This window comes from Podarcis liolepis (genome assembly GCF_965112155.1).
Source record: "Podarcis liolepis genome assembly, chromosome: 7".
NCBI classification, from domain to species: Eukaryota; Metazoa; Chordata; class Lepidosauria; order Squamata; family Lacertidae; genus Podarcis; species Podarcis liolepis.
Window position 1 is genome coordinate 66,021,744 of NC_139561.1, and position 20,561 is coordinate 66,042,304.

The 20,561-nt window shown below is 43.3% G+C and overlaps 3 protein-coding genes across 18 annotated transcripts in view; 2 read left to right on the forward strand and 1 right to left on the reverse strand.

The window, feature by feature from the left end:
• SELENON (selenoprotein N) overlaps window positions 1-10,643 on the forward strand; it is a 32,996-nt gene extending 22,353 nt beyond the window's left edge. Inside the window, exons 7-12 of the mRNA XM_083511965.1 lie at window positions 262-343; window positions 1,388-1,576; window positions 2,947-3,052; window positions 3,283-3,395; window positions 3,619-3,720; window positions 5,139-10,643. Coding sequence (XP_083368091.1) covers window positions 262-343; window positions 1,388-1,576; window positions 2,947-3,052; window positions 3,283-3,395; window positions 3,619-3,720; window positions 5,139-5,309 — 763 coding nt within the window. The 3' untranslated portion in view covers window positions 5,310-10,643. The remainder of the gene's footprint in view (window positions 1-261; window positions 344-1,387; window positions 1,577-2,946; window positions 3,053-3,282; window positions 3,396-3,618; window positions 3,721-5,138) is intronic.
• The window catches only part of LOC310710816 (membrane progestin receptor alpha-like), a 197,989-nt gene that overhangs the window by 128,867 nt on the left and 48,561 nt on the right, over window positions 1-20,561 (reverse strand). The gene's annotated exons all lie outside the window — the stretch shown is intronic.
• MTFR1L (mitochondrial fission regulator 1 like) overlaps window positions 12,656-20,561 on the forward strand; it is a 28,133-nt gene continuing 20,227 nt past the window's right edge. Inside the window, exons 1-5 of one of the 16 annotated variants that reach the window (XM_083512032.1) lie at window positions 12,656-12,899; window positions 15,460-15,819; window positions 17,162-17,293; window positions 18,323-18,416; window positions 20,233-20,337. In XM_083512032.1, the coding sequence (XP_083368158.1) occupies window positions 18,402-18,416; window positions 20,233-20,337 (120 nt within the window). In that variant the 5' untranslated portion in view covers window positions 12,656-12,899; window positions 15,460-15,819; window positions 17,162-17,293; window positions 18,323-18,401. Of the gene's footprint in view, window positions 12,900-13,003; window positions 13,145-15,103; window positions 15,334-15,459; window positions 15,820-17,161; window positions 17,294-17,407; window positions 17,488-18,322; window positions 18,417-20,232; window positions 20,338-20,561 lie in introns of those variants that run through there. The other 15 variants (XM_083512028.1, XM_083512025.1, XM_083512035.1 and 12 more) reach the window with 15 other exon arrangements.

Consider the following 20,561-nt stretch of genomic DNA (forward strand, 5'->3'; position numbering starts at 1 on the left):
ATCTAAGGTAGATGGCTATTTCAGCAGGCATTTAGCTAACTGTAAATTGATTCCATGCTGCTTCCTTGGGAGGTCTGGTGTTTGGGGTCTTCGTTTGTTGTTTTTTAATCGTTGCTTTCAAATTGTGTTAATTCATTGTAACCTACCTGAAGGTTTCCAGACTGAAGAGCAAGATAAAATATATTTTGATAAAATTAACAAACATTGTTTCAGCACATGTGGATATCCTGCACCTGACTTTTTCTGGCTTTTTCTCACCAGGTCTCTCAATGTAGACATGGAGTGGCTCTATGGTGCCTTGGAGAGCAGCAACATGGAAGTAGATATTGGATACTTGCCTCAGGTCAGTAGCAAGAATCGCATTTGGACTGTCTGTGCCGCTGTATTTACAGTACTGACCTATTCCATCTTATATATTTTCATGCCTGATTTGTATTGTATTCCAAAGAGTATAAAGCGAAAAGTTTCATTGTCTCCTTGGTTTTTGCAGGAAATTTTGTTGAGTAGAAGGAGTGGCTATTGATAGTGGTTGGTAATGATTCGTTTTTAAATATTACATTGCTTTGAAGTTTACATTGTAGACTACCATGGGATCACAGTGATGAAAAGTGATGAGAGCCAGTGTGCTGTAGTGGTTAAGAGCGGTAGTCTCGTAATCTGGGGAACCGGGTTCGCGTCTCCGCTCCTCCACATGCAGCTGCTGGGTGACCTTGGGCCAGTCACACTGCTGGGTGACCTTGGGCCAGCTGCTGGGTGACCTTGGGCCAGTCACACTTCTTTGAAGTCTCTCAGCCCCACTCACCTCACAGAGTGTTTGTTGTGGGGGAGGAAGGGAAAGGAGAATGTTAGCCGCTTTGAGACTCCTTAAAGGGAGTGAAAGGCAGGATATCAAATCCAAACTCTTCTTCTTCATGAAAAGTGGCTTAGAAGTTGAATAAATAAATAGCAAATAGATGGTTGCAACCTATCTTCTAGCCTTTTAGGAATGGACAGTAGCTTAGGATCTGCTGGTAGATCTTTAAGTGATTTGAAGTAGATTGGCAATGATTTCTGACCCCAAATTATTTAACAATGGCAATCCCCACCCCCCGTTAAACAGCTGAAGTGGGGGAAAAACTGGTAAGCAGAAGTGGATTTTTTGAATAGAAAACAAATTCTGGGCTCAGAATTCTGTAATTCCAATCATATTTATTTGGCACCTGGCTCAGTTGAACCTCAAGGAATCTAGTAAAAAGAAAAATGTGAAGTAGATCCCACAAACCCCATGTCTACTCACCGTGGCTCTAGGCTGCATTCCACATCCCTGCATGTGAAATCTCTATAGCGCTGTCTGTTTTCTAGAGACCATTGCATGTTCACTGAGAGTTAAGTGCCTTCTGTCTTGCAGATGGAACTTGAGTCTTTGGGGCCCTCGGTCCCTTCCGTGATTCACGACGAAAACGGGAACGTGATTGACAGCAGAGACTCAGAAGGAGAACCAATTCAGTTCATATTTGAAGAGATCACCTGGCAGCGAGAAATAAGCTGGGAAGAGGCTGCCGGCAAACTGGAAGTTGCCATGTATCCATTTAAGAAAGTATGGAAAGAGCCTACCTTGCATCCCCTTAAACGTGATTAAGTTATTCTGCCAGCACTCATGTATGGAAGGGCTAAATGCAGAGAGCCTTCCCAGTTTGATTTGGTGGTTGTGAAAGTGAGCAGGCTCTGCAGTTACTGATGTCTGCTAACACAGCATCACAGCAGTTCTATCCAAGACTCTGGGATCTTTCAAATGACTGTGCAGTACATCCTTTTGATGGATGAATGGAAATGTTGGCAGAGACCACAGAGGAATATTCTGACCGGAACCAGGTTTCACAGGGCACAGGCAGGACCTTAAGTGCTGCATTGTTCATCCTTCCTGTTATCTTAAGTCCCTGGTGCCGTTTTAAAAAGATGAAAGTGATGGAGGTGTCTTGGAGGGCATTTTTCTGCTGCAAGCAGAGCAGGACACCCAGCAGGCTTAGCACTGTACTTACCTTATCAGCAGGAAACACAAGATATGTGTGGCTTGTGGGAGTTGAAACAAAGAGCAAATTTATAGCATGAGCTGTTGAATGCTATTCTCATTCATCCAGCAACCAGAACTACCCTTCCACATCTAATTAATCAGCTGAAAAATGTGGGGGGGGGTTGAGGGGGGGGCAGAGTATAGTAAAAGCAGCTTGTGAAAAAATGTGCAGTTTGAAGGGATTGTTTATGGTTAGCTGTTTCCTTAAGCAGCCTGGGTTTCCTTAAAGGGGCTCATCTGTTTGACCAGTTGTGCGACTTTTAAGGATTGTAATTAACCCATCTCTCACTTTTAAAAAAAGTGTCGTCATAGGCTATAAAGCTTTGTATTTAAGGACTAGCCTAGTAGCCATAGGCAAGAAGGAATTGGCTCAGATGTAGCTAGAGACCAGAAAAATCTTTTCATGTACAAATGGTATAATGCTCAGAAATGGAAGGAGGGTACAATACCAACAAAGGAGGAATGGCAGGCGAAACTGATGGGGGCATTCAGAAATGGCTAGTTTAACTAGTAGAATAAGAGACCAGGAAGAAAGAACTTTCAAGGAAGATTGGAAAAGATTTGTAGAATATTTGAAAAATTATTGTAAGCAAATTAAGGCGTTAGAAAGATTAAGAGTAAATTCAGCAGTATAAAGTAAAGTGAGATAAAACTGAGAAAGAGAGAATACAGAATAACTAGAATATGCAGCTCTAAAGGGTAACCAAAACCATCCATGGAAGGGGCAGGGAGGGAAATCAATGTTAAATGTATGGTTTGCATTTTGGTAAATGTTAATGTGCGAGTGTGTGTATGTATGGAATTGAATGTAAACAAGCAAGCAGGTTGGTGAGGGACGGACCAAGTGCTCTGTCCCTCATGTTTTCAACTTTTTCTGTTACTTCTTTTGGTCTCAGGTTTCCTACCTTCCCTTTACTGAAGCTTTTGAGAGAGCAAAATCTGAGAGTAAACTGGTGCACTCCATACTGTTGTGGGGAGCACTGGATGATCAGTCATGCTGAGGTAAGAGGGGCATTTCTCATCACAGTTTGTTTTTAAAGGACATGTAAAAAAATCCAAATCCATATTAGGGCCACTAGTAGTAGTAGTACTATTCCTTTCTCACATAATATGAAATATTAAAAAGATATAAACATATACATTATACAAAAATATAATAATAATATGTATTGTTGGGTTCACCACCCCCTGCCCCACAAGCAAGTGTCCTTTTTCTTTCTGTCTCTGAGCAGGTTCAGGGCGAACTCTCCGGGAAACAGTCCTGGAAAGTTCGCCCATCCTCGCCTTCCTGAATGAGAGTTTCATCAGCACCTGGTCTCTGGTGAAGGAGCTGGAGGAATTACAGGTAAGCATTCAGCTGCACCAGCTTAGTGCCAATGAATGGTGCTGGCTTGTCAATACAAGGTGGTGGTGGCATCAAAACCCCACAATGGGTGCATCAAAACCCCACAAGCAACCTCACTAGCACCTATTCTAGACATCCAAAGAAACTAGAGCTGTCAATTTTGGACTAAGTGGGTGCTTTTTATAACTGAAAGCAGTTTAAGACACGGATTTGTTTTCCACAGGCTAAGAGAGAGAACGAGGTCAACAGCAAACTCGCAGACCTGCACCTTGAAAAGTATAACTTCCCCGTGGAGATAATGATCTGTCTGCCCAATGGCACTGTGGTAGGGCTCTGGCTCCCATTTTTCCTTTGCTAATTCCTTCTTTTATGAATTTGTGGTGTCTGCTGGGGATGGCAGTTCTCTCCCTCTGATATGCTTGCAGCAGCAGCAGCAGCTGAGCATCTAATAGCTGCCTCTCAAGAGCTGAAAAACAGTTTCATTTTGGAGCAATACAAAGTACTTGTGCTAAGCAAGGCAGTTACAGATTGAAGCTGTCAGGGCATTTTGTAGTGATTGACTTTTTCTTGTCCTTTCCAAAAGCTCAGGAAACAAGGTCCACAAAAAGTCGGTAGGTTCACAAAGCGTGCTTCTTAATAGACACAGAATATTTCCATGGGTACCAAATGGTATTGAAGAACTTCGTAGAATGTTACCTTGGGGGAGGAGATAAGACTGAATGAAGGTTTAGGAGAGAGTTCTGTGCTTCATGTTTAGTAGGCCACTTCATGTTTTTAAATAACTTTTAGAATACCCATATCCAGAGCAGTTCCAAAATATTTTTTCTTTACTTGGGAGCTAGGTGCTCTCTCCCTCTCCTTCTCTCTGTCTTTACACACAGAGAAGCCAGACCTGGTTAGGCAGCCATGAAAGATTCTGGTAGGCCTCACTTACTGATAAAAGTTGTTTTACTAAAGCCATACTCTGCTCAGGCCACTTCTCTGCATTTTCCTGGATCCCTGAAGAATCTTTCACATTCCACCTCCCATCTAATTATTATTATTATTATTATTTTATTATTATTATTATTATTTTATTATTTCTACCCCACCCATCTGGCTTGGTTTCCCCAGCCACTCTGGGCGGCTTTCAATAGAACATTAAAAACAGAATAGAACTTCAGACATTAAAAACTTCCCTAAACAGGGCTGCCTTCAGATGTCTTCTAAAAGTCAGATAGTTTATTTCCTTCACATCTAATGGGAGGGCGTTCCACAGGGTGGGCGCCACCACCGAGAAAGCCCTCTGCCAAATTGTACAGGCACACATTTCTGGTTCACATTTTGCCCTCTTAGACCATTTATTTTATCAGGGGTTGATTTGAGAAAGGAATACATGTATTTCCACTGTCTCCATTTTTGAAAGCCGGGGAAGGGAGCAGACTTTATCAGTAGCCACTACAGGCAAGTGGGGCTTGGGGACTGGCTGGCTTACCTTGCCCTGTGGCTCCCAAAGAGGAGGAGGTGGAGGCCTCTTTTCATCACCCTCAGCAGCAGCCACCTCTGTTTAAAATTGAAGGGCATCAGCCACCTTTGCCTTGAAGCAGCAGGTGCTAGATTTAAACAATGCAGTGCATCCTGCTCCTTGGGAGGGCAAGGCAAATGGGCTTCAACCTCCATCCACCTGCAATGACTTCTGGGAGAAAAGAAAACTAACGTAGGGATTGAATGGTCCTTTCCTAAACACATCCTCCCATTTCCCAGGTCCACCACATCAATGCCAACTACTTCCTGGATATTACTTCTATGAAGCCCGAAGAAGCTGAGAGCAGCATCTTTAGTTTCTCTGCCAGTTTTGAAGATCCCTCAACAGCAACTTACCTCCAGTTTCTGAAAGAAGGACTTCAGAGAGCAAAGCCGTTCTTGCAGGCCTAAGCAGAGAAGCAACCCAATGCCCTCCTATTGATCACCAAAGACACAGGAGTTCTTGTTTCTGGCACGCCTTGAGCGCATGCAGTACTGAATAGTAAAGTGCTGTCCTTGAATGGAAGATCTCCAGTCAAGTAAGCGTCCCTCAAAAATATGAAGCTGCTACACCTGCAATTACACGAATCATTTTCAGGACCATTTTGAATGGAACTGGTCTTATTATTATTCTAGTTGTTGGAAGCAGATCGTCCTGCAGCCAACAATAGAGACTGGGAACAGGGTAGCACAAAAGTCTGAGATCTGGGCTGTGGTGTGTGAGGTCAGCAGGTTGCGTCTCATGCAAAGCCTGAATCCAGTTGGTGCTGTTCCCTTAGTAAAAAGGCTTTGTTGATTTGTGAATGGGATACCATGTTTTTGCATTGGCTCTGGCATCTGATCCCATTCATGGCCCTGAATTGCTCTTACATTGCGAAGGCCTCCACATTTTTGAACTGTTGTGATGCAAACTTAAGGAGATTGCAGGTTGCGTCTTCAAGATCAGCGCCTACAAGGATGCCACTGAGCATAGGTATAGGAGCTTAGGAAGCCGCCTTATACAGAGTCAGGCCGTTGGTCCATCCAATATTGTCCACTCTGCCTGGCAGCAGCGCTCTGGGATTTCAGTAAGCAGGGCATTCGCAACCATGCCTGGAGATGCTGGGGATTGAACCTGGGACCTGCTGTATGGAAAGCAGTTGCTCTACCGCTGGGCTACGGTTATTTCCCAAAGCAACACCTATGTTATTTGCTACACTCCTGGCTAACAAGGCAAGACCTGTGTGTTTGCTACACTCGCACTGATGTCTGGAGGGCTGCTCAGGTGGGTGCTATTTCACAGAGGGGGGAACCTTCAAAACAAACGTTTTAGCATGGTTAAACCAGGCCACAAAAGGCTCTGCAGACCCCTCCGGGGGCCAGATTTTGTCCTAGGGCTTCCAGCTGCTGATCCTATGCATTTTCATCATTGTGAAAAACCAGTTGCTCTTTCCTAAAGCACATACAGTCTTAGGGGGCTGCGTTCACAGTAATCATGTCACTGTCCAAACCTAAATCATGTTTAAGGGTGATTTTACATAACTGATTTTTCCCCCACCGCAGAGTTTGTTCTGAGTCACAATCACATGGTTGCCATGCCCATAATCCTGGGCCTGCAGAGTGTTCTAAAATGGGGCTATTTATCCCAAGATTGCTTTTCTTCTTTGCCATACGATGCCGTCCATACAGTAATGCCACTTTGCACGTACAGGGAGAAGAATTGGATCTAAGCAGTTCTTTTCATTTCAGAGCCACCCTTTCTGTGCTGCCTGCAACACATGTGAGTTGCAGCTCCTTCCTACACAGAAGTGGCTTGCCTGGTGGGGTGGAGCCACTGCACTAACTTCTGGTAGGGAGAGGACTCAGCTTCTCTGGAGGAATAACCCAAACATCATGAACCTTCTGCTTGCTTCTTTCACACATAGAAGCTTCCAGAACCCTATGGAATTAATTAGAATAGGAAAGATCTCTGCACATCAGATCAATACTTTCTGCACTAAGAAATGCAAACTGACATACCAAAAGGCTGAAGGCAGACCTTCCAAATTTATTTTCATATACAGGCAACTCCCCATTTACGTGCATTCGAGGCATGTGCAACAACGCATGCACGCATAGCTGCGAACCTGGAAGTGGCATGAAAAGAGGCAAAAACGCCCCTAAAAGAATATGAAAATTGCAAATACAGCACGAAAACGGTGTCAAGCAATCCCACAGGCCTTTGCAAGTACAATCCCAGGAGCCCTTGCACCGACCTTTAAGGGCTGTGGAGAGTTGGGAGTTTGAGCAAGGAAGTCTGGAGGGAGCAGTTGTGGTGTTTGCAGGCTTTTTCAACGGTGTTCCCAATATATGCAATTTCACTTCAGTGTGCAGTGCCTTTGAACGTAATGCCCGCATAAGTGGGGAGTTGCCTGTAATGTGATGGTCTTCAGACTGATCTTAGGAAATCCAGGAATGTTTATCTGCAGTTCCTCTGATGTTGGGAAAGATGGAGGGCACAAGGAGAAGAAGGGGACGACAGAAGACGAGATGGTTAGACAGTGTTCTTAAGGCTACGAACATGAGTTTGACCAAGCTGTGGGAGGCAGTGGAAGGCAGGAGTGCCTGGCGTGCTCTGGTCCATGGGGTCATGAAGAGTCACACATTACTAAACAACAACAACAAATGGTAGAGAAGCATCCCTGAGAGACTGCTTGGGCATCACTACCCAGACTTCCAGTACAGTGCACAGACAAGGAGCACAAATGTAGACTAAGCTCCACTCTCAGTTCAGACAGGCTGTGGTGAAACCCAGCAGGTCTAGCATAGCCTTGCCTGTGTCTGCCCTAGAACACTTCCCAGCCTCCTCATCAATAGGCAGGGGCTCCAGACAGATGTGCAGGGGCTCCTTTGCAGACCAGTTGCTGTAAGAAGGGATCCCTGCAGCTAAGAAATTTGAAATGCACTGATGTAAAAGCTTTAACATGATCTGATACAGACCAGTAAACAGCCTAGGGTAGTGGGGGAGAGAGGAGCTGTAAATCTGAGAATGGAAACCCATCACTTTGAACAGGCAATTGCAGTTTAGAGAGAGCAGCTTTTGGTCAAGATTGCACGAAGTCTGCCATAATTCTCCTTCAACCATGAAATGTCAGGCTTGTCTCGAGTATTGTTTCTCATATTTTGCTTGGTTGCTGCAAGCTTGGAGCGTTCGGATATTTTCCTCTGGAAATAATATTGTACAGCTGCTTGTGCAATCTCCAGTGTTTACAATATTTTTCCTTTAAAAGAAGCATCAAGGAGATCGTCAAATACCGTATTTTTTGCTCTATAAGACTCACTTTTTCCCTCCTAAAAAGTAAGGGGAAATGTGTGTGCGTCTTATGGAGCGAATGCAGGCTGTGCAGCTATCACAGAAGCCAGAACAGCAAGAGGGATTGCTGCTTTCACTGCGCAGCGATCCCTCTTGCTGTTCTGGCTTCTGAGATTCAGAATATTTTTTTTCTTGCTTTCCTCCTCCAAAAACTAGGTGCGTCTTGTGGTCTGGTGCATCTTATAGAGCAAAAAATACAGTAGTTTCAAAGTCCTAGATGCAAACTTAGAAAGGTATGTGGTTCTCTTTCAAGCTGGTAAAGAGGCCATTGGTGGGAAACCATCAAATGCAGCCGCTTGCCACAGCCTAATAAGAGCCGGACAATGTTCCTGAGAGCGCATCCTGTTCAATAGTTTGTTTGAAGAATGTCCCATTTCCCTACTTCTCATTACATTTCCCAGCATTAATTTTAGCGGGGTGGGAACTTGTGTAGGATTTGTACTTCGTTAGTGACTGATGTGATAGAAACACATTGCAGAATTCACTTCTGTGGGGGGTGGGATGGCGCTTGCAAGCAGTATTCATTTCTCTCAACAGCATTATTCTTCGATTGCCTTCTGCAGCTTTTCTTAGAGATAGGAAAGCGAGCCAATAGCTAAACATCAGCATTTCTCATTTGAAAAAAGAGCACTTTCAATTTCGGCTGGATTTTCAAGCATTTAAGAGTTGGCTATCTCTGAATGCTATTCAGCTGATGTTCAAGAAGCAATTACTGTCAGGTCCACTTCAGAATCTTACATCTAAAGCCCTGTAGCCACTTACCTGGGAACAAGCCCCATTGAACTTGGTGGGGCTTACTTCTGTAGGACTGTGCTGTAAATTAATAAACCCAACTGCTGAGTTTCTTGATTAGAAAACTGTTGTTGTTGTTTAAACTTTGTCCTACTCTTCTGATTAGATTACCAAGAGCTTTGACTGCTGAATAAAGATCTCCCTCTTCATTTGCTATGGTCTGTGCAAATAAAGAAAACCCTAGCAAACAAAAGCAATCTAATTCCTCCCTAAGAACTGGCCGTCTGTCTAGAAAGGCTGCTATTGTTGCTGGCCTTTATATATATGCTGGCCTTTGCCAGCCTGGCACCTTCCAGCTGTTTTGGACTACAATGCCCACCAGGTTGGTGAAGGCTGCTATGCCAAGGGGCCTTGGAAGGGCTTTGATCCAAAAGCAAGGATTATGAATACTCCTTTAATAACAATGAGTCAGTGGACCTAGGAGGAGTGAGTCTCCCTGAATGCATAAGGACTCCTGAGAAGACATGTAATAGAATTGCATTGTAAAACGCTAAGTCTAACCATTTCATCTATTCCAGGGTGTCCGATACAAAAGAGAGCAGGGCTCCTGCACTTTCAGTGTGTGGTAGAGAGAACTGCAGCAGGTTCAGCTTGTCGTGCAAGCCAGGACCAATGACAATTCTTTCTTCTACGCCGCTATTCAAGGTGCAGGAGCCTTGCCCTGTTTTGCACCTGGCGACGCTAACCCATTCTAGTTTTCAAGCCATGGACTTCAAGCAAAAGTTGTGTCTTAACTTTTTTAAAAAATGTTGCCAACTTTTTTCATATTATCTCTCTATATATTTCAAGAATTTTATAAATATTTTGATAACTCCAAAGAGAGGGAAATTTAGGTGTTTGTTACATTTTTTTCTCCCTGTTCATCTGTACTTTGTGATGGTATGATCTTAAATCAAGTGTGGGTCATGCCTGATTTTTGACAGTTGACTGTGGGAGAAAAGGAACCCCTGTGATTTTGCTCTCTTCTTTTTTAAAATGTTTACTTTAAAAAATGTGTGTGTTTTGTTTTCCGTTTGCTAAACATTTACATAATAGAGGATTCATTTAAGACGTGAGCTTTCTCCGATGCTGTACATTCTCTATTACATTGGGAATGTTTCAGACCTAATCAGTGTTACTAGTCATAAATTATATTAGAGGACAATTGTGGGTAGTTTTTTGTAGCAGTATTGAAGAAATTTTAAGAATTAAAATGCAGAAAATACGTGGTCAGTAATGTGATGATCTACTTATTTTTAAACTTGATATTTTTTTAACTAACTGATGTAATCCATATATTTATTATCTTAACCTGTGGCACTCCTCCCCACTCCAGATCCTAAATGTGTTCTGGTCACTCTGAAACTAAACTGGTGTATTGAAATCTTATAATTATTCAGTACACCATAAAGAAATATGTGTACCTGCAACATACTTCTTTTTAATTTTTTTTTAAAAGACATATGTGTTTCAATACCTAAGCACACATTTCACTAATACAAGTGTGTATAGTAACATGCCGTCCAGTTCAGCCAATTTGTTAAATGCTCTAGCAAAACTTTATGAGTATATTCTTGTATGGAATGTCCTCAGTATATTGCAGCTTTGTTTACTTTTTTGAGTAATAAAAATTGAGAACCCAATTTGTGTGTGCTTTATGTTTTGATATAGTGCCAATATACATTATATTTGAATTTTTTAAAAGGGAATGGCAAGGCCAACATTTTAGCATACAGTGGAAGATGTACAGTGGTACCTCGGGTTATATATGCTTCAGGTTACAGACTCCGCTAACCCGAAAGTAGTACCTTGGGTTAAGAACTTTGCTTCAGGATGAGAACAGAAATCGTGCTCTGGCGGCACGGCAGCAGCAGGAGGCCCCATTAGCTAAAGTGGTGCTTCAGGTTAAGAACAGTTTCGGGTTAAGAACGGACCTCCGGAACAAATTAAGTACTTAACCCCGAGGTACCACTGTATATGTGAGTGATGTCAGAGCTTTTTAAAGATGCAATAAATAAATTCATAGGGGGCTGTTACATATTGCCAGAGTCTTGTGTGTCTTACCCAAATTATTCCTGGCAGTTTAATTTTTCAGGGGCAGCAGACACACAGTAGATGCAACGTGACTCCCACATGGGCCTGAATACTCCAGCTGAAGTTGGCCTATACATGCAAGTGGAATGAGGCAACAAAATGCTGCAATAGGGGATTGGGCTATAGGTGCAGGATTACGTACATTTTTGAATGCTCCCCCGTGTAAACAACTAGCACATAAAGGAGTTTGTTTGTTTGTTTAATCCAGATCACCTCATGCTGTGCTGGTTTTCTACTTGCAGGGAATTGCTTGATTTGTATGGCAGAACACTAAAAGATGGCATTATCTACCGTGGGAAGTGGGAAAGTTCACTCTGCCATAACTCTACCACCTCATTCTGATCTTCATTTCCTGCTTGTATAGAGCAGGGGTCAGCAAACATTTTCAGCAAGGAGCCGGTCCACTGCTCCTCAGACCTTGTGGGGGGCCGGACTATATTTTTTTTGGGGGGGATGAACAAATTCCTATGCCCCACAGATACCCCAGAGATGCATTTTAAATAAAAGGGCACATTCTACTCATGTAAAAACACACTGATTCCCGGACCGTCCACGGACCAGATTGAGAAGGCAGTTGGATCACATCCAGCCCCCAGGCCTTAGTTTGCCTACCCATGGTATAGAGTAAGCTACATCCCACGGAAGATGAGAGCAGAGGGAAAGTGGTTTCTTAACTGCAAAGGAGGGCAGGAAAAGCTACATCTGTGGACTGGCCCATATCGTGAAGCTGCAGATCTATTTTTCCGCTGTGCACCCAAATCCTATGCATGTTTATTAAGAAGTCTCACAGATTTCAGTAGATTGGAGGATCACAAAAAGACCAATTTCATAGCATCCCTTCTATTCCAGATGTCCAAGTGTGAGTGCTGTTGCTTATGTAGCAGCAGACTTGAGGGAACTCCAAAAATCTTTAGGGGAGAAACACCCCAAGCAGTTCAACCAGGACTGAGTGAGGTGGGAGGGAATGGAATGGAATATCCTGGAGGAGGGCACTGAACACTCCAGGCAGCAACATTGTGTTGCGGGACTCCCTTCTCTCACAATTGATATGTAGCACTGAAAGAGTGAAAACAAAGGGTTGTATCCGACCACTCCAAGTAGACCCAGTGAAATTAATGGATCGAAGTTAAGTTTTGCCCATTAATTTTGATGGGTCTACTGCGAGTAGGACAAGCCTTGTTTACAACCCTGTGGCACCTTAAAAGACCAACAAATTGATTATGGTGTAACGCTTCTGTGGTGCGCGGAGTATTATCCTGAATTGCAAGCGCGCTTATATTATGGTTGGGGTGAGAGAGCTGGTAAAAGTTAAGATCCGGGGGAAATGAAACGCAGAAAACTACAGACGGTGATCACGGCATGCTTAACAGTGCGTAATGAGGCCGTTATACTGAGCAACCGGCATCCTCCTCGCATCCTAGGAGAGGGCCGCATCAGTGGCGGAGCTTCTGCCTCAGGGAAGATGCTTATGCCCGTTTCCCGCCCTTTCTTGGAGAGCAGCCCAGGTAAGCGGAGAGCAGGGAACTCCGGCGGCTCCCCTCCCCTTTCCCGCACGGCGCGCATGCGCGGAGAGGGACCCGAGGGGTGGGCTCCGCCGCCGCCGCAGCTGTTTCCGAGCGGAAGGGCGACGCGGGGTTGCTGGGAAGCGGCGGCTTCGCCTCGCGGCGTTTCTTTTCTCTCCCCCCACTCCTCACTCGGCGGCGCCGCCTGTTTTTTCCCGAAGGCGGGTCGCCCCTGCTCACCCCGAAGCGACACAAAGCCCCCTTGCGAGGGGGGCGAGGAACGGCCTCCAGGCCGAGGGAAGGGTAAGCGGCGGAGGGGGAGGCGGCGGCGTTGGTTGTCACAGGGAGAGGCGTGTCAGGAGGACGTGCGAAGGGAGGGAGGGTTTCCCGGGAGGGTTTTAATTTCTGTCATGGCCGAGGAGAAGGAGGAGGCGGGTCTCAGCCTCCCTGCCTGGCATCCTTCTTTCCCTCCCGCCCCCCCAGATTTTTAAAAGGCCCAGCCCTTGGGGCGGTGTGGCGTCAGCATGGACGGCAGTGCCCCTGAGCAGGTGCAGAGTGCCTTCCCCCTCTCCGCCTTGAGGGAAGGGCAGAGGGGTGGCCGCGGCAGTCCGTTGCAGCAAAAGCCGTAAAAGAGGCGTGTGGCGCCCTAGAGGAGGCCGACAGCATTATTATGGCGTAGCGCAAGGTTTTTGGGGGGTGGGCTGCAGCTTTGCTTCCTTAAATGCATCTGATGAAGCAAGACTCTCCAGACCATGAAAAGGTTACGCTGTGGGAAATGTGTTGCAGCACAGTCCTAACTATGACTACTCAGAAGTAAATCCTGTTGAATTTGGTGGGGCTTGCTCCCAGGCAAATGGGGATAGGACTGCAGCTTTAGTCTTCAAATTGCATCACAACATTATTTGTTGGTTTTGCCTTAGAGAATTTATTCTCTTATCTCCGCATTCCAGTACTAACTACAAAATTGGGGGCTTCTGGGAGGAACGGCTTTTAGATCAAATACTGTACTTGAATCTTATTAATAACTTTTGTATAAGATTATCCATTGTGCAGAGCCATTTAATGCTCTTCTCTGTGTGCTGTACACACACACACACACACACACACACACACACACACATTTTATCTTATTTTAAAACAGGGCTGGGGAATATGTGATGTTGCTGAACTCCAGCTGCCATCAGTCCCAGGCAGTATGGCCAATTGTAAGGGATGATGGGAGCATCTGGATGGCCACAGCTTGCTTATCCCTGCTTTAAAACTGTCAGTCTGCCTTGAGTGCAGTATATTCAATTGAAGAGTACAATATAAATTGTCTGAAACATGTTTGTGCAGAAGTAGCACCTGCTGGTTTTTCTTGGAAGCTTGTGCAGGATTGCAACCTGACAATGTAGTTGTATGCACATGCCCTCAAAAGTAAGCCGCACTGAGTTTAATGGGACTTTTCCCCAGGTAAGTGTGTAGTTAATTGTAACATTAGCCCCTTGTACCAAAAATAGCTTACCAAAGGACTTTATCCCTACCTACTTAAAAAAAAAAAAGCCTTGCTAGGCCTATTCATTATTTAGTAAAATGTCTTAATGGCATAATAAATGTGCGAGGTTGATAGTAGTAAGTCCTCAGTCTTTGGCGTTTAAGAGTCTTTTTTCCTCAAATTGTTAAATGTTTCCCACAGGGATCAGGTTGTTGATGGAGTGGTAATAGTGAAGCTGATAACCCACCCTTCACCATAAGGCAGCTGGCAGCACACTAATTTTAAATGTGCAAACACACTCCTGGTGACTGCCAAAACCAAGAGTACACCTAAGCTGCAAACCTGAGTTTTTAGGGAAAGAGTAACACCCACCACAGGTTGAATCCCTATTCCCTGATCTTCATTTCAACTGACCACAAACACCTCTGGCTTGTCTGGATTAAGCTTCAGTTTGTTCACCCTTATCCAGCCCATTACTAGCAATAGGCACTGGTTGATAGAAAGGAGAGGAGATGTCACCTGTGGCTACCAGGTTAATGCTTAGATGCAGGGCTGTTGAAAACTGATAGATGCATCCAGTATAGTAACATAAATTCTCAATATGGTTCAGCCCCTCTCATGGCAAAATTTGGGAATTCCTGGACCAAAGTGATTCGGTGCAGAGGGCACTTTGCTTCTCTTATATCTTAAGGAGATGTAGCACTGATTTTTCTTTTTCAAGTGTTTATTTGTTAAAACATATCTGCCCCACCGTTACATTTGAAAACAGCACTACCTAGGCAACTCAAAGCTTTCTTAAAACTCAGTTGAACAGCAATAAAAAACAAGACAAAAATACATTGAATAAAACTGCATCTACTGGTTTTATGCTTGTTGCTCAGAGTGCATTATTAAAAAGCACATATAAAACAAAACTGTTTTAAAGCAGATGCCTAAGGGCACATAAAGAGACAGCTAGGCAGACTTGCTGTGTTATGGAGTCCCATAACTTGAGTTATACCTCTGAGAATGCTCTGCCTCTGTTGCCCACCAGGCCATACCTCATATGGACACAGAGCAGAGGCCCAAAAAGCATCCAGACAGGTTTAAGAAGGTGGAAGTGGGCCATTCAGACAGTTCTGTGGGCTATACAGTTGGGCCCATTCCTCCTTCAGTAGACAAGGTTGGAGAGCACTTAAGGCATACAAGTCGAGAATCCTTACGTACACAGAGAGAGAAAAACACCCCCTCCTTCCCCATTCACCAGTGTAAAGTGAGCAAAATGTGAGTGCATTTTGATTTTTCAGCTGAGAAAGCAGTTGATTTGTCCTCAGCAATAGATTTTAATCTCTGATCTGCTGTTCCTGCTACTGACCTTGTTAAATCTCTCTCTGGCTTCTCTTCCTTAAGCTGCAGGGTCCTGTGCAGACAGTGCCTTCACTCAACATAAACAGCATGTGAGCTGGGGGTAGATAAGCAACAACTCCACTTAACGCCTCTGGCTGAGTGACTTGCCAAAGAGCCCATCGCTGTCATGCATGGTTATCCTTGGTTGGCTGAGTTGTGATATCATTAGCCCCGTGTGCCAGTCTGTTGACCTTGTCTCAGAGCAGAGGAGGCTGCTGAAGGCTCAGCTTTCTAACACTTTTATCAGACCTGTTGCTGCTGAGGAAGAAATTTTGGTGGCTTTTTTCTTCTGAAGAATGTACCAAACATGACAGGAAACTAGAAAGTCATTGGTTAGCACACTGGGAGATCTTATTGATGCAGGTACCAATCTTTTATTTATACCTAATATTACCGTCACTTTTCCTTGTTTGCTTTCTCCTGCTTGCAACCCACTATAACTGGAATTTCCTTCCACCTGACACTCTTGTTTTTACATTGAAGTGCCTTTACCCTGGCTTTTCCCAGTGTAGACTCTTTTCCTTTCCTGCCTCACATAACCTTGCATTTTCCTTTTAGGTTGCTTGCCTTTGTACAGGGCCAGTTTATATTTTTTTTGCATAGCACTTAGCACTGTTAGCGGTAAGGTTATTTATAAAATATTATTAATGGTCATATTGCTTTCTGTAGCACTTGTATAAAGTGCATTACAGTCATACTTCATAGCTGTGATGCATGTGGCTATTGTTTCCCCTTTAAACATGGACAATCTTAGGTTGAAAGCTGGTTTTTGCTTTTGGTGGCTCTATTGGGATTTGAACCCAATAGTCATATGCAAGCCAGTGCCTTTTTGCTCAGAGCTGGGAAGCTGTATTAAATCTGGACAATGTTTCATTTGTAATCACTTCAGATAAAACTTGTAATACAGATCAGTGGATCTGAGGGCTAAATGTTCTCATGTGTGATCACTGCTGCTTACTTGTAGTAGACTATATGTAAGACAGTATATGTAATTTCTCATGGCAAATGTTAAAAGTATAATAGGATACGGTATCCTACTCTAGTCTTGCCCAGTGGTGCATAATTCTGGAAAGTTTTGATATAAAATATTTCCTATGCAAATCAGGTTAATTTGCATTGGAAGCTTTCCTGATGCCTTGGGAAATTATTTGATTTAACGTATTTATGCTATTTGTATTTTGTAACAAAAGCTAAAGATGTTGAAACTGCCAAGCTTGTCTAAATTTTATTTGCAGTTGGCATCCATTCACTGTTACTAATTAACTTGGGAAACAGAAAAAGAGCAGAAAAACAGCACTGGAAAACAATCTTTTTTGGAAACTTTTCTGCCCCACATCAGTGGTCTTATTTTTGTAGAGGCCAATAAATATCCTTCAGAGGATAAGTTTATGCTTTTCAAGTAGATCTCCAAAACCAAAATGGTCTAGTCTCTAGTGAAATTTGGTGAAATCGGAATTTACGTCACCTTTGAGAAGTTTTATACCTTGCTTATCTGGTTGATTATAGAAATGGCAAAATTGTTATTGGGCAGCATGCAAACAAATAGCTGAAAGGGGAGAAACTGGAATATAATATGTTCTAAACAGCTGAGTAGATACTTTTGGAATAAATTTGCCATAGGCAATTCCTGGTCGTCTCTTAGTCTTTCAAAACTTTAGGGTTTTTTCCCCTGCCTTGGTAAGTAAATGGGTTTTTCTTTCTGCAGAGTCGATCGTATGAAAGTGGGAACAACTACAAAGCTGTGGATTGCTGATTTGTTCTACATACCTTTGTGGTGAATGTGACAGCAGCTAACAACTCCATCATGAGAAATAGCTGAATTCCTTTTGGTTGTCCTGTGAGTCCCGTTTTTAGGGGAGGGAATGCTATAATTCTACAGCAGCACTTGCCATCTTCTCTGGGGTCTCTAATTCTCATATCTCAGTTTAAAAGGGTAGAGGGGGACTAAAAGGAAGAAATGCCCTGCATCATCCCTCTGTTGTGAAGAAATCTACTGGCAGCATCCAAATCTAACAGACTCAGACAATTTAGGTGCATCAGCCTTACCCTATTGTGATTCCTTTGACAGATTATTAATGCTTAGGTTGGATTGTATGCCTGGTAGGCTGGTTACAAAGGGAGAAAACTGGAGGAGGATCTTCAGAAATTGTAGTATATCTGTGGCAGAGCTGCTGGCTCAAAAGTCCCAGTTTCCATTGTGGTTACTGAACTATTTGATGCATATTTCCTAACTAAGTTCCATCTTAATGGAAGGTACATTAGGGTACCACTTGTTCATTATCTGCTGCAACGTTATAAGGGCAACCAGCCACTTGCTTGCCAGAAGGGTGGCTTAGCTCTCATTAAAGAATGCATTTGTCTTTCTGCTTGAAACATTAGTCCTTCTACCAGGATAATATTCAAACACAAGGATAGTCAATGTGGTCATTTCCAGAAGTTCTTGGACTACCACTCCCATCATCCCTATTCATTGGTCATCCTGGCAGGGTCTGATGGGAATTGTAGTCTAATAGCATTTAGAGGGCACCCTTGCCTCGTTCTAATTGTAGCAATTATTGGGCAGTGAAGTTAGCTACCCCGGGAATTTGCAAAATCAGTTGCATTAGGTTTTAAGATAGTATATGTTCCTGCCAGGAACAGTTTCTGTAGAGTGCATTCTGCTGCACCATGTGCATGGTGAACTACATAATTGATGATATTCGGCCTGACTCTTAAGTCTGTGAGCTAGTTTAATCCTAGAATACAGTTACATAACTGCTTAAGATGTAATTGGGATTCTTCGTATCACTGCTTATCCGCTTTAATGAGACAAATTTAGAACGTGCCCTTGTCTATATTCATAATGAGCAGATAATTTTCTTCCAAGGGTGGAATACTATGAAGCTAGTGCACAATCTGGAGCTGCAGTTTTGACCTTTGACTTACTTGTTCCTGTTTGGTCAGAGATGGAAGCAGATTCAGTAAGTACACAGCTATTAACATCATTTTTATTTTCTTATTTTTTGCAATATTGAAGACCTTTAAAGCTTGTGTTTTCCAAAACATACTGTTCACTTTGAGAATATGGCTCTTCTGAATTAGGCTTTCTTTCCAGGGTCTATACAATTTCTGCTGCTCGTGAGACACTGAAATCATCCTTAAATCCAACTGAAAATTGTTGGAATTCAATTTCCGAAATCTCTTGGGTATCTTTGAAAACTGTACTTTTGTAAAATGATGATGATGATAATAATAATAATGATCTTGTGTTCAGTGTGTATAATCGTGCCTGCCCACATGACAGTTTTCTATTGCAAAGCTCCCCAAAAGTGAGAAAGTTGAAAGCTTGCACCCATTTTTTTCCAGGGGTGGCTCTCAGTCTGAATATACGTTAGGTGAAATAAGAAGGGAACGCGTCCCCATTGCTCAGGCAAATGGGCCGATTCCTTGTTTTGTCTCATGCTTTTTTAGTTGTCGCAGTGCAAATTGACAAATGGGGTATGCTAGCCTGGTTGGACACCCTTAGAGCAATGTGATTGGAACTTAGTGATGACATCATGTAACTAAATCAGTTAGACTATGTGGTGCCAGAGTGTCATTGCATTCCAGTTCCCATCAGCCTCAGCAAGCATTGACAGTGACCACGGATGATGGGAGTTGTAGTTCAGCAACATCTGGAGGGTCAAAGTAAAAAATCTGTGGTGAAGTGAATGCTTGGACTTTCCTCCTTCATGTAGCCTAGTCCACGTTTTCAGCAGTATATATTTTAGCACCAGAAGAGATCCTTCTGCTGTCCAGATGTTACTGGATTATAGATCCCATCAGCACTGACCATTGGGCTTGTTGGCTAGAGCTGATGGGAGTTGGAATTAAACAACATCTGGAAGGTCCCTGGTTTTTTACTCATTTTCTAGCAAAACATTTGTAAATCAAGGTATAAACTCTTTTACTTAAAATGAGAGGTCAGCTGAGTGTCTCTGTTTTATCAAAAGTGTGTTTCGCTGCCTTGGGGCATCAGTAATAGCATGAAAAATAAACATTAAAAAATGTAATAGACAAACTGACAGGTGGCCTAGGCCCCAAGGTATGTAGGGGTGTATTTATAGTACCAGCTGTTGACAACTTTCTAAATGGATTAAACAGAAGTTCTCTCTTACTTTAAACAAAGTGACCTTAGCCGCTCTAGCAAGGAAAACCTTTTAAAATAATGGATTCAAACCACAATTCCCGGAATTGTGTCAAGGCAGACACCTCTTAATTTTTTACTATCAAATTGCATGGTTTGTATTATTTAGGCCTCCTTCAAAGCCCTTGCCATTGATTGGTTGTAATCAGCATACAGAAATAGGTTCTTGCACATAGTATTGGTGTTACAGAGGGTGCAATACATGGCAGGATAGAATGTGGTCAGAGTGGAAATCCTTGCAGCAGTCTGCTGGTTCATTAGCACAGGTGTCTGTATGGGATGGTTTTGGTGGCCTCTCCCAATAACAAACTGACTGCAAAAAGCTTCTGTCAATTGTTTGGCAGGGTAGATGCAGTGACCAGTTCAGCAGGTTTTCCCAGGTCCCTTTATACTGGAGTGATGGGGTTTGCACAAGACTTCTGATCTCTCTCCTGGGGCTCTGTGACTACAGTAAAACCCAGTAAATTGCACAGTGCAGCAATTGCTGTGCTTCTATTCCTCTGGGCCTGGGCTGTTCACAGTTTCATCCACAAAATGAGGGAGACTATCTAAAAACTGAACTACTGATTATCGGTTAAAAATATCATTATGTGTTTTGTTTCGACCCTCAGACTGTCCCAATTTGGCAGAACAAACCTTATGGCTCGGCACGCAGCTTTGTGAGAAAGATTGGGACAAACCTTCCTTTGAAGCCGTGTCCTAGAGCATGCTTCCAGGTAAAATACTGAAATTCAGATGAATTTGCACACCTGTTCAAGGCAGGTTTAAATGCAGAGCCCTGCTCTTCAGCCTTGCTTTGCTTAAAAAAAAAGTTGCTTTTTATTGCTACATGTCAGTCTGTCAGAATTCTTCATAGAAAGGCAATAATTACTATTCCAGCAGTGGTTTGATGGTTTTTAGCCACTTTCAAGCCTGTATTTTAAAGACTTATTCCTGTAAT